Source organism: Chaetodon trifascialis, chromosome 3 (genome assembly GCF_039877785.1).
Source record: "Chaetodon trifascialis isolate fChaTrf1 chromosome 3, fChaTrf1.hap1, whole genome shotgun sequence".
In the NCBI taxonomy this organism is placed as follows: Eukaryota; Metazoa; Chordata; class Actinopteri; order Chaetodontiformes; family Chaetodontidae; genus Chaetodon; species Chaetodon trifascialis.
In genome coordinates, this window is record NC_092058.1 from 32,072,513 (window position 1) to 32,086,014 (window position 13,502).

At 44.2% G+C, this 13,502-nt stretch overlaps 1 protein-coding gene across 1 annotated transcript in view; it reads right to left on the reverse strand.

Annotated features, from left to right (window-relative positions):
* Positions 1-13,260, reverse strand: part of cyb561d1 (cytochrome b561 family, member D1) — a 17,494-nt gene extending 4,234 nt beyond the window's left edge. The window contains exons 1-2 of the mRNA XM_070959846.1: positions 12,902-13,260; positions 12,314-12,351 (exon numbers count right to left, since the gene is read on the reverse strand). Coding sequence (XP_070815947.1) covers positions 12,314-12,351; positions 12,902-13,058 — 195 coding nt within the window. The 5' untranslated portion in view covers positions 13,059-13,260. The remainder of the gene's footprint in view (positions 1-12,313; positions 12,352-12,901) is intronic.
* Between the last annotated feature and the right edge of the window lie 242 nt (positions 13,261-13,502).

The following is a 13,502-nucleotide window of genomic DNA, read 5'->3' on the forward strand; positions in this document are numbered from 1 at the left end:
TTCCAATGTTGTAAACAATGGCACCAAACGAGCACACTCCATGAAACAATGACAGTCTCACGATGAAGACAAAATGGACAGTCATGACTGATATCTGAATTAATAACAGACACAAAAGCATTTACAGCCACAATGCCATGCAAGACCCTCCACTGGAGGTCTGCAGCTCTCTTGACCAATGGTGGTTTGTACAGTGCTCTTCACTCAGGTCCAGCATTGTCACTGTACCCCAAACGGGCTCTCCATGGAGTGTCACTTTTTTCGTTCAGTTTGTCTTTGTTCAAGAGTCTGACAAACACATGATACATTAATTTACAGTTGGCATCCTGGAGAGGAAGCTCAGAGGAACCCCCCCTCTTTAACAACCCCCTGGCAACCTGAGCTTCTTTTCCAGTACGCCAACACTGAGGGCTTCACTTTTGTCCCAGTTAATCTTGGCAAGATATCCGACCAAACTGGGTGACATCCTCAACCAAAACGTCAATGTCCTTCTGGTTATCCACCAAGACGACCACATCATCTGCATATGCTGACAGTTTTAAAGGTGCAGCACAGCCTGGAATAGTCAGCCCCTGAAGGTCCAATCGGAGTCTGTGCAGCAAAGGCTCAATGGCCAACGAGTACAACATGCCAGAGAGCGCACAGCCTTGTCTCACTCCCCTCTGAACCCAAAGGGGGGCGCTCAAACCACCATTGATTTTCAGTACACTCTGAATGTCACAATACAAAACCTTAACACTATTAATAGAACCAGGACCAAGGCCAAAGGCCTTCAAAGTGAGCCACAAATACTCATGCTCAACACGATCAAAAGCTTTCTCCTGATCAATTGATATGATTCCCGCTTCTAGACCAAACAGGTTACAAACTTCTAAAAGGTCTCGAATTAAGATGATGTTGTCAGATATTAATCTGCCTGGAACACAGTAGGTCTGATCACGCTGAACCAGCTGCTCCATCATCCTGCTCAACCGGAGCAATGACACCTGCCTCCAGTTCTTAATAAGCTGCAGGTCACCTTTCTTAGGCAGTAAGGTGAGAACTGCCCTCCTGCAGCTCAGCGGCAGACACCCTCGGGTAAGACTGTCACTCAAGACTGCCAGCAGGTCGCCTCCCACCACAGACCACAAACATTTATAAAAGTCAACAGGTGGGGGTCACGTGACGCAAATGTCGGAGTAGCAGCTCATTACTTGTGCTCCAGCAGCTCGGCATCCTTTAGCTTATTTTTTGCCGTGGTCACAGTGAGCGGACATTGTAGTTTAAAAGTAAGAGAATGCCTATCACACACAACCTTATCGCGAAATCCGCTAAATCAGCAGGGAATCAGTCGCCTCAGAGCAGTCAAGATAACATGGCAGACTACACACGGCCATTCTTCGGTCAAGTCGACGCTGACAGTTATTCTTTCCACAGTGGAAAGAATAACTGCTAAAGTGCTTGAAGGCATAGAGGTTTCCTTTGATAAAAAGATCGATCCGGTTCTGAAGAAACTCAAAGCCTGCTTGTCTAAAATCGCTACACTAGATACACGGATTACAGAGGCTGAAGGCCGCATCTCAAACTCCGAGGACACCGCTTGCCGAGGTCGAGAGCAAGCTGGAGGCGGCCATGGACAAGATTGATGATTTGGAGAACAGGAGCCAGCGGTGCAACATACGTGTCATCGGGCTCCCTGAAGGTAGCGAGGGCGCTAACCCCGTAGCTTTCTTTAGGACCTGGCTGCCGGAGCTACTGAAGGTTAGCTTCAAAGGAGGGTCTGTTAAGGTGGATCGCTGCCATCGCACCCTCGCACGCCGCCCACCCCCCGACCAGCGACCTTGGGCCGTTATCCTAAAGCTTCACAACTTCTAGGATAAAGTCCGGATCATGCAAGCGGCGAGGAAAGCACAGTCCCTGGTATATAACAGCGCCCCAATCATGATATTTGAGGATTTCTCCGCTGCCGTTATACGGAAGCGACAGGAATTTTACCAGGTGAAACAACAGCTTAAGGAGAGAGGGATCACCTACACCATGCTGTACCCAGCCGTGCTCAGGATTAAGCACAACGGGCAGGAAGTCTTTAAACATCCTAAAGAGGTGGCTGCCTTTTTGGATAAAGAGTCACAGCGTAGAGGATCTTCCCCCATGTTCCCTGCTGACTGAGAGTTTCCCTTCATTTCATATACAACATGCTACAGTGGTCATCTACTGAACTTCTCTGGAAATACCAGGTTTGACTGTTAGAGGAGCGGGTGAGCATAAAACTCAATAACATGGCTCTGAGACCGACACGGCTGTCTCTTAATTTTGTTTATTCCACTCTCTTCTGTTGTCAGTAGGAGATCTGCTATATGTTACTGAATGTGCTATATGGATATCCTAGCTGCATAGTCTGTATGTTAATGTTTTCTGGGCAATGGATCCCTTTTTTTCTCTCTCCTTGCTCACAAGCTCACTGTTGACTTGTAATTTGTTTATCTTATTTTATTTATTTTATTTATTTATTTATTTTTCATTTTCTTTTTTTTTTTTGCTCTGATCAGAGCTGCAGGCCAGCAGTTGAGATGTGTTACAAATTCAAGGTTTGCAAGGAGTTTGATAGCTGGTCCAGCATCTTCCTCTATTTAAGTAGGGAGGTTAGCTCACACCCCTGATGGGTGAGACCAAAGTCTGACCCCAATGTCTACCTGTTATCTTTGCTTGTTGTTCATTGTACATAGTTCTGTTTTAAATGTTAGCAAAGCAGTGTTTTTATTTTCTGTCTATGTTAAGTTTCTTAGTCTAGCTTCAGGGAGTTCTGTTTTTTTTTTTTTTCTCTTCTCTTCCCACATGTAGTCAGGATAGTTTCTTTAATACAAGATGGCTAGTGATAGACCCACTCTGAAATTGTGCAGTTGGAATGTGGGAAGTATACACAAAGAACAAGTGCATATAGCCTTCCTGCAAGAAACACACTTAACTGTTAATGAGCACTTAGCTGAGACGTGACTGGGTTGGGCAGGTGTTTAGCTCATCTTTTACTAGCAAGAGCAGAGGTGTCGCCATTCTAATAAATAAGCATCTACCTTTATCTGACGTCCAAATGATTTCTGATGAATCTGGTAGATATGTCATGTTAAGGGGCTATCTCCATGGTCAATTGGTGTCATTTCTGAATATTTACTTCCCTCCAGTGCAGTCTAATGACTTTATTTCGCAAGTTTTTTCTTTGTTTGCTGATTGGATTGGTGAGAACACAGTCATAGCTGATGATTTAACTGTTACTTTTCTTCAGTGATGGACAAATCACCGTCAGTACAAAATTCAATGTCTAGAAGAGCTAGATACCTATGGCGAACTCAATCTAGTGGATACTTGGCGTGTTTTACATTCTAATGATAAAGAATTTACATTCTATTCTGGTGTACACAAAACATGCAGTAGAATCGACTTTTTCCTCACCCCCAAAATTTCATTAAGTAATCTTAAGAGCTGCACTATCTGAGATATTATTATTTCAGATCATGCACCTATCTATATAACCTTAAATAATTTGAATCCTATTGGTCAAAGCGACCTTGGAGATACAGTGCGTTTCTGAACCATGACCCCAATTTTGAGAAATTTCTAAAAGTGCAATTGGACTATTTTTTTTAAAGAGAATAAGACTCCTGATGTTTCTGCTGGGCTACTATGGGATACCATGAAAGCCTATGTTCGAGGTCTGATTATATCTTACACCGCTAGGCTTAAAAAGAATAGCAGAGCAGAGCAAAGGAAACTTAAGCTGGAACTGCATGAACTTCAGACTAAATACAACTCTTCTCCATCAGCAGAACTAAGAAATGACATACAAGTGGTTAAGGCGGCATTAGAGAGTTTATTAACAAAGAAGGCTGAAAAATCCATGTTTTTCATGAGGCAAAGGATATATAAGTTTGCTAACAAACCTAATCGATATCTGGCCAATCTTCTTCGAAATGGGCCCCCATTTCATATATCAGAGACTCAACTGGCATACATAATTATGATAGTAGAGTAATCAACGACACTTTTAAAACATTTTATAAACAGTTATACTCCTCACAGCTTAATCCACTCTCAAGGTAAAATATGACAGATTTTTTTGCAAAGGTGGATTTACCAAAAATTGCAGATGAACAGAGGGACGATTTGTGCAAACCAATAACTTTGAGTGAAATTAAGAATTGTATCCAGCTACTCCCCAACAACAAAGCCCCAGGCCCTGACGGATTCAATGAAGAATTCTATAAAAAGTTTAACATCATTCTAGCCAATCCTTTAATTGAAATGTTGCAGTCCTCATTTGCGGCTGAGGCTCTCCCTCCATCTCTCATGGAGGCTAATAACACCTTGGTACTAAAAAAGGGGAAACCATCTGAAGTGTTCTGAAGATTCTGGCCAAACGCTTGGAAAATGTTCTCCCCACTGTTATTGCCAATGACCAGACTGGCTTCATACGTGGAAGATATTCTTCACACAATGTGAGACACCTGCTTAACATTATTCAGCATTCCTCCCTGTACAGTGCAGATGCATTGGTTATTTCTCTCGACGCAGAAAAAGCGTTCAACAGGCTGGAATGGCCCTACCTATTTTTCACACTCCAAACATTTGGCCTCGGTGAAGTTTTTATTAAATGGATTCGGATCTTGTACACATCGCCCCTCTCAGCTGTAATCACAAACGGGCTCAGGTCTAGTAATTTTAAGATTAAACGGGGTACTAGGCAGGGCTGCCCCTTGAGCCCACTGTTATTTGCACTAGCTATGGAGCCTTTAGCTGCCACTATTAGACAAGATACTAGTATTAGAGGAATCTCCTTAAATAATCATGAGCATAAAATTTCACTGTATGCTGATGACGTTTTGATTTTTTTTAAGCTCCCCTGCACACTCCATCCCTAAATTGACAGAACTAATTGATAATTATGGCTCTGGTTACAAAATAAATTTTTCTAAAAGTGAGGCCATGCCCCTTTGTGGCTCACAAACTTTAGACCCAAACATCTCACATCCGTTTCGCTGGTCTCCAGCAGGATTTCTTTACCTAGGTATAAAAGTCTCACCATGTTTAAAGGATCTATATAAATTAAATATCGCCCATCTCTTACAAACTATAAAACAGGACCTTGATAGGTGGTGTGGCCTGCCCCTGTCCCTCTTAGGTCGTATTCACTTGATCAAAATGAATATCCTCCCACGTCTCCCAATATTTCTTTCAGATGTTGCCTCTTATATTGTCAAAGAAAGTTTTTACAAAATTAAATAGTGCTATCATATCATTTATCTGGTGTAAAAAGAGACCCAGATTAAGATACAGTTTTCTCTGTCTGCCTATTAAAAAGGGTGGCTTAGCAGCACCTTCATTTACATTTTACCTATGGGCTGCACAATTCAAGTTTCCTTTGGAATGGTTCATCGGTGACCCTGATTCTGTCTGGCTCAGTTGCGAATCAGCTTCTTTAGGTAGGATCCCCTTGCGGAATTTGTTATATGTCTCTCCTGGCAGAGTTGCAACACTAATAAAAGACAATGTGCTGTTAAAGAATATGCTTAACATTTGGTGTCGAGTCAGGAAAATGGAAGGATATAGTAACTGCTTCTCTTTGTTAACTCCTATTCATGAAAACCCTGACTCAACCTGGCCTTCAGGCTGGCCTGGCTGGCTGGAAGCGCAAGGGCATTAAAGTTGTTGGGGACATGATTCAGGGAGGCTCAATTCTTACATTTCAACAAGTGAAAAGTAAATGTGGGGTCACTAATAGGGATTTCATTAAATTTGTACAAGTGCGTAACTTCATTCTGTGTAATTTGAAGGATTTCCCTGGAGGACTGGATATTTCTCCCATAGAATCCCTATTGGTAAATAATATGCAACTTAACTCTTTCACTAAGATGTTTTATAAGAGTCTGTGTGATCTCAATGTAGATAATTCTGCTAAAGTAAAAGGCAAATGGGAATCTGACTTGGGTACAATAGAACCTGGGGACTGGGATGCCCTGTGCGGCCAGCCCTCCAAGGTCCTGGTGTCTAACTCTGCCTGGGAGAGGCAGTTCAAGATTTTGCATAGGTTGTATATCACTCCTGAAGCCAGACACAGAATGAATCCGACTCTGTCAGAACTTTGTACTAAATGTCAATCTGCTATTGGATCATTTATTCATTGTTTGTGGAGCTGTCCTCATGTCCAGCAGTTTTGGATTATAATTGTTCAACAGATTAATGTAATTTTCAAGCGACCTCTACATCTGAGCACAAGGACTTGCCTGTTGGGACTAGATGATGAATTGCCTGCTGACTTTTGCAACAGAGACCTTTTGTACATTCTGCTACACTGTGCCCGGAAATGTATCCTGGCCTTATGGATCACTGATAAAGCTCCCACTCTCAATCAGTGGAAACAAATTGTGACAAGTATTATTCCATTTGAAGCTTACTCGACAGCACTGAAGGATAAACCCATTTTATTTTATCGGACCTGGGATCCATTTCTTGACTACCTGGGTACCACTGCACCTCATGGGATGAGGTCAGGTCTTATAGACCTGGCCTGGGAAAAGGATCAGACTTCCTGAACTTTTGTCCTTTGTTCTTATTTAATTAATATTATTATTATTATTATTATTATTATTATTATTATTATTATTATTATTATTATTATTATTATTATGTATTTTATTTATTTATTATTACTTTAATTAATTTATTTTTATTTATTTATTTTTCTTTGTAATTAGTTTATTTTATTTTGTTTTATTTTTAACAATCATTTATCTATCTTATTTTATGTATCTCTGTCAGGTTTAAATGCCTGTATTTTGGTACTGTTTCCACACATGCTTTGCAAAAAAGTTCAATAAAAATATCAACAAAAAGTCAACAGCCAATCAAGCCATCAATTCCTGGAGCTTTCCCGCTCTGCATGCTCTTCAGAGCAGCATAGAGCTCATCTGAGGAGAGAGCTGCCTCCAGCTCTACGTTCCTCTGCTGCTCCATCTGAGGAAGACCAGTGTGAAAGCTCTGAGACACTGAGAGCTCCTCTCTGTATTCACATTTAAACAACTTATTATAGAAATTAACAGCATACTTACGGATTTGAGTGTGATCAGACAGCACCAGACACAACCTCTTCTGTCCATTCTTACGCTCCAGACCAAAGAAGAAGTGAGAAGGAACATCCATCTGGGCTACGTTCTGGAAGCAGGACCTAATTAGAGCCCCCTGAGCTGAGACACCCAGCAGGTTGGATAAAACAGACTCTTTCATTTTTAGAGTTTCAGTATAGCGCTGGTCTCCTGTCGCCTCAGCTAAGAGTTCCTCTACTTCAGACTCTAGAGCTTTCACTGATCTGGTCAAGGTTTTTGTGACATTTAGAGTGTACTGTTGACAAAATTGTTTAATTTTGACTTTTCCAAAGTCCCACCACTGCTGTAATGACATAGAATCAGTTTTTAACCTCTGGTGGTTTTCACACTCGGCGCTGGGGCGGTTCGCAGCCGAGTGTGAAGCAGCTGGGATGAGAGTTAGCACCTCCAAGTCCGAGGCCATGGTTCTCGACCGGAAAAAGGTGGCTTGCTCCCTTCAGGTTGGGGGAGAGTTCCTGCCTCAAGTGGAGGAGTTTAAGTATCTTGGGATCCTGTTCACGAGTGAGGGAAGGATGGAACGTGAGATTGACAGGCGGATCGGTGCAGCGGCTGCAGTAATGCGGTCGCTGTATCGGTCTGTCGTGGTAAAGAAGGAGCTGAGCCGAAGGGCGAAGCTCTCGATTTACCGGTCAATCTACGTTCCTACCCTCACCTATGGTCATGAACTTTGGGTCATGACCGAAAGAACGAGGTCCCGGATACAAGCGGCTGAAATGAGTTTCCTCCGCAGGGTGGCGGGGCGCTCCCTTAGAGATAGGGTGAGGAGCTCTGTCACCCGGGAGGAGCTCAGAGTAGAGTCGCTGCTCCTCCGCATCGAGAGGAGTCAGCTGAGGTGGCTCAGGCATCTCTATCAGATGCCCCCTGGACGCCTCCCTAGGGAGGTGTTCCAGGCATGTCCCACCGGGAGGAGGCCCCGGGGAAGACCCAGGACACGCTGGGGTGACTACGTCACTCGGCTGGCCTGGGAACGCCTCGGGATCCCCCCGGAAGAGTTGGAGGAAGTGTCCGGGGAGAGGGAAGTCTGGGCGTCCCTGCTCAGACTGCTCCCCCCGCAACCCAGCCCCGGATAAGCGGAAGACAATGGATGGATGGATGGATGGATGGATGGATGGATGGATGGATGGATGGATGGATGGATGGATGGTTTTCCCAAAAACATGTAAAATTTTCCCTGAAGTTCTTATCCTCCAGTAGAGCAATATTAAAGTGCCAGTAGGCACTGCAGGGTTTAACATATTTAATAAAAATGAACGCTGTAACCAGAGAGTGATCAGAGAAACCAACAGGGATGATCACACAACTCTTAAACACATTAAAATGATGTTTGAAATAGTGCTGTCAGGCGATTAAAAAAATGTATCTAATTAATTACAGGATTTGTAATTAATTAATCTAATTAATCGCATTTTAATCCTAGTCAAAGAGTAGCCGCTCTTCCTGTGAGACCCCATCTGAGAGGAGGTCAGAGACTCCTCATCACTGTCCGCCTCACCCTCACTTTTACCTGACTGTAGGCACTCAGCCTGAGGAGAAACCTTCTTCAGTTTACCAGAGGACTGGCCTCCATCACTCTGACCCTTCCTCTTCTTCTTATTAGAAGAGTCTTCATCCATCAACATCTCACTGTCCTCCTCCAGAGGACCTCCTGCCTCCTCCACCTGTTCACTGTTAACACACTCAGTGTGTGACTGAATACAAACCTCTACAGCAGAATCTGGACCAACAGAATCTGCACCAGCAGAAACCATGCCAGCAGAAACTGGACCACTACAAACTGGACCAGCGGAAACTGGACCAGTAGAAATTGCGCCTGCAGAGACTGGATCAGCAGAAAAAGGAACCTCACAAACCAGACCAGTAGAGTACAAACCTGCAGCAGACCAGGAGCCCCCAAACCAGCAGCCGCCAGACCAGTAGCCCCCGAACCAGCAGAAGCCGGACCAGGAGCCCCCGAACCAGCAGCAACCGGACCAGTAGCCCCCGAACCTGCAGAAGCCGGACCAGGAGCCCCCGAACCCCAGCAACTGGACCAGGAGCCCCCGAACCAGCAGAAGTGACACCAGCAGCCCCTGAACCAACAAAAACCGGACCATCAGAAACTGGACTAGCAGTCCCTGAACCAGCAGAAACAACAACACCAGCAGAAGCTGAACTAGTACCCTCTGAAGGACTCTGTGTACTATCACTTGGTGGACCTGGTGCTGCAGACTCACTGCTGTCCTTCAGAGGACAGGTCTTGATGAGGTTGCCCTCTTTACCACAACCAAAACACTTTGTGTCTGAAGACACATGCACAGTATAATCAAAGTTATCCACTCTGAACTTTAACAGGAGGTTCAACTCCTCAGCGTTGTTCTTCAGGATCATGAAGACCTGTCTCCTGAAGGAGACCACATGCTTCAGGAGCGGAGACTTGCAGCCCAGAGGAAGCATTTTAATCGGGGACTTTAACTGTCCGTGTCTCATCAGTTCCTTCTGTAACATCTCGTTAATAATAAAGGGGGGAACTTTGGACAAAATGATCTTTTTGGCGGGACTAGACAGCAGCATTACCGGAACCAGGGTGCCCTGAATCACCACACCCCGCTCCACAACCATACGGACTTTATCCAGACTGCCCAGAAACAGAACCACTCCATTATTCATTCTAGAAGCGGATTTAACGCTGTCATAGCCGACCATCTCTCCTACAGCTAAACTGTAGCTCTCCATAGAGCAATTCACCACTGGACACAGTCTGACTCCATGCCAGCGTGTGAGCTTCTCCAGCCCTGCCATGCTGACTCCGGGAATCAACATGACTCCTGGCCGGGCCGATCAGAACCGATCCCGAACCAACAACACACCAACAAAACCAGCAAATCCAACAATCTCACACAATACAGATAGAAAAGAGAGAAAAAAGTTAGAAACTCACGCACGCCACGACACTCACCACTCTCACCATCCTCCACTTCCAGCATGCACTCAGAGAGAGAGAGAGAGAGAGAGAGAGAGAGACAGACAGACAGAGAGAGAGAGAGAGACAGAGAGAGAGAGAGAGAGAGACAGACAGACAGACAGACAGACAGACAGACAGACAGACAGACAGACAGACAGACAGACAGAGAGAGAGAGAGAGACAGAGAGAGAGATACAGAGAGAGAGAGACAGAGACAGAGAGAGAGACAGAAAGAGAGAGACAGAGACAATGTGTGTGAGTGTGGCCGTGTATTACTTATGGTGGGGGGACATAAATCTGTTTCCAGTAACATTGTTGGGAATAACCTTCCTCATGGGGACAAAACCCAAGTCCCTGTAATGTAAATCATTAGATTTTAGGGTGAAGACTTGGGTTAAGGTTAGGGTCAGTCTCCACGAAGTCTATGTAATGTCCCCAAAAGTGATGAAGACCTAAAATGTGAGTGTGTGTGTGTGTGTGTTAGTTAGCAAAGTGAGCGAGGAGTTAGAAATGGGCTTTGAATTCATTTTTCATTTCTTTGGAAGAAAACCAACACATCAATCAAAGCTTGACAGCTCAAAGTGAAGAGCTGTGGTGTTTGGACAGGAAGCTGAGGCAGACTGACAGAGATGACGCACTGTGGCTGACTCATCACACCATGCTGCCATGAGCCACGACACAGTCCAACATCAACCTGTAGGCCACATCCGTATGCAAAGCTGCTCTCACCAACATATTCCAGGTCAGTTTGTAACACAATATCTGCAGCACAGCCCTAGGTGTTAGCACGCCCTCCTATCTATTATTCACAGCGGAAAGAAGATGAGACACAAAGGCTCGAGGGTGCGAAGGTAAAGGCATGCTGAGAGCTGACAGGAGAGTTAATATTCAACTGAAGTAACACTTGTTACTTATATACTGTGTTCTTTCATTAGTCTGCATTTGATTAATGTCAAAACCAAGGAGCCCTGAGTTCTATTAGCTTTATACACATCAGAAATGTGATAATCATTCATTAAGTAAGTACACTGGTGTACCATGCCTCATGATAAGCATCTTCATGAATCAGCGTCACATATGCTGAGTTGAACTGAGGATAAAAGCCAGCAAACTCATATCAGGTAACGGTCCCTTATTCTCTAATGTGATGATATTTTGTTGTTGTAATTAAAAGAAAAAGATCTTGAGAGACATAAACTATGGGTTTTGTCATGAATATGATGGGGTTTTCACTATTACTAGATTATTATCTCATGATTATAATGAAGACTTCGTGATTTTGTTGTCATTAGGAGTAGGGCTGGAAAGTGTGGAATAACTTGGTTACATGCAAATGAATTTAAGAATATGCAACATGTGAGCATAATATCAGCTGATGTACTGAAGGCATTAAAACTAGATGTTGAAATGGAGGCAGCCTGAGGAGGAGGTCAGAACGCAGAGGTCATCTTCAGGCACTGACCTTTTCGCTTTTTATTGTGCTTCGTAGTGCTTATGACTAAACGCTGAGCCTTTCCAGAATGCTCCATTCATACCAAATCATGATACCATCACCTGTTACCACGAATGAACCTGTTCACCTGTGGAATGTTGCAACAGGTGTTTTTTGTTGCTCCTGTCCAACCTGTTTGAAACGTGTTGCTGCAACAAATTCAGAATAAGGAGATCTTCACAAAAGTCACTGAAGCTGATGAGCTCAAATGTTAAATACACTGTTTCATTTGCGTAGATGTCAAAAAGGATTCAGTTTTTTATTTATGTGTTACAGTGTCCCAACCTTTATGGAATCACGCTTGTTTTAGTTCTGAAAGACAAAATGTCCCCGTCCCTTGTCTTTGTTGAACTTCCTCCAGTTTGAACAGTGTGATACTTAAATATTTAGGAAATACAGTGAGGACATACACACTTTATGTCACTGATGGTTTTCACATGTCAAGTATTTTTTACTCTGCTTGTTTGTAATAATTGACAATCACGAATCTCTCAAGATCATGAAAAGGAAAAATGATCAAACTAATAATAAATAATTATGGAACTGTCAGTGAGACTGGCAGAACCTACACACCAACAGACACCAAAACCAGTCTGCTTTAATCGTTATGAAGGCTGACAGAAATGCATGGATGCTGTGGCAAACTGAACCCTGATCAGATCTACTGAGGAGAGAGATGACCTTTCAGCCAGCGTGTACAGAACTGACGGGTGGAGAAGGTGAAGTCTACATGGACTGTAAACTTACTGCCACAGACATGCACACGGGATGCCAGGAAAACAGACCTGGAACACAGAAAAACACCAGTCAGCATCTTCAGCCCGAAACTATCAAAACGCATTTCATGGAGTCATCCAGTGTCACTCAGGACAAAACTGCTGAGTGAGCACAAAACAAACAGCACTTGAGATCTGCGCCAATGGCAGGGCTCGCTTTGACCTTTCTTTCTATGCACTTTCTCTCATTTACATACAAACTAATTATCAAATTATAACCATGCACAGAATGCCACAACCCATCTAAGAAAGCAGCTGCACACAGATCTGACAAGATTTTTAGCTCCAGTCAGAAAGAAATGAAAGCGACAGTAAAGGACTGCTACAACCAAAACTAAATATCCACTGAATGGTTGAATGCCGCAGACATGATCCTGACAATGTTTACGGGGGGGGGGGGGGGGGGGGCAAGAAAAAGCTTTCTTCAAGCTCAATGAAGAGGCTGCCATGAATCAGCAATGAATGCCAGCAGTTCGCCGGGAAATCGTACTGTTTTGACAGATACATGAACGTGGTAGCACCGTGTACAGTCCCTCCAAACATCCGCATATTTACTCACTGGTTCCGGGTCTGGACAGCAGGGAGATGATGAGGGTCAGGCCGAGGCCGGTGACGTAAGCCGCTATCACCGCCGCCTTCCGCAGCCACACATACAGCCAAAAGTCCCGCATCCCCAGCCCCTCTCCCACCGGGCTGTACTCTACATCAGACCGCATGCCGCTGAGCCTCCCGCTCGGCTACCTGCCGACCCTGGCCCGTGTCACAGGGGCGCTGAAACGGAGAAACGCGGCGCGTGTTTTGCCGTCACACCACACGAGCTCCATAATCACTAGGTAACGATGCGTCCAAGGAACTACAGAGACAACCGACCCGACGAACGTGACCCCAGTCAGGCTACACACAATGACAGCACATAGTGCTTCCGGTATGAAGACTTTCAAACTCCACGTCCAGATGAAGCGTCTTATAGTTGCTTTCCTTTGTTTTAGAGTGGGTTTATAACAATGTCACTCTCCAAAGCTAATTAATACTAATCATTAAACTGTGCAACGACTAAAACCTACGCTAAAAATTCATATCAGAGTTTTTGCTGATTCGACGACAGCCCTCCCTCCGTTGTGTCGTTTCCTTGGTCCTCTAGCCGTGGTAATCCTCTATCT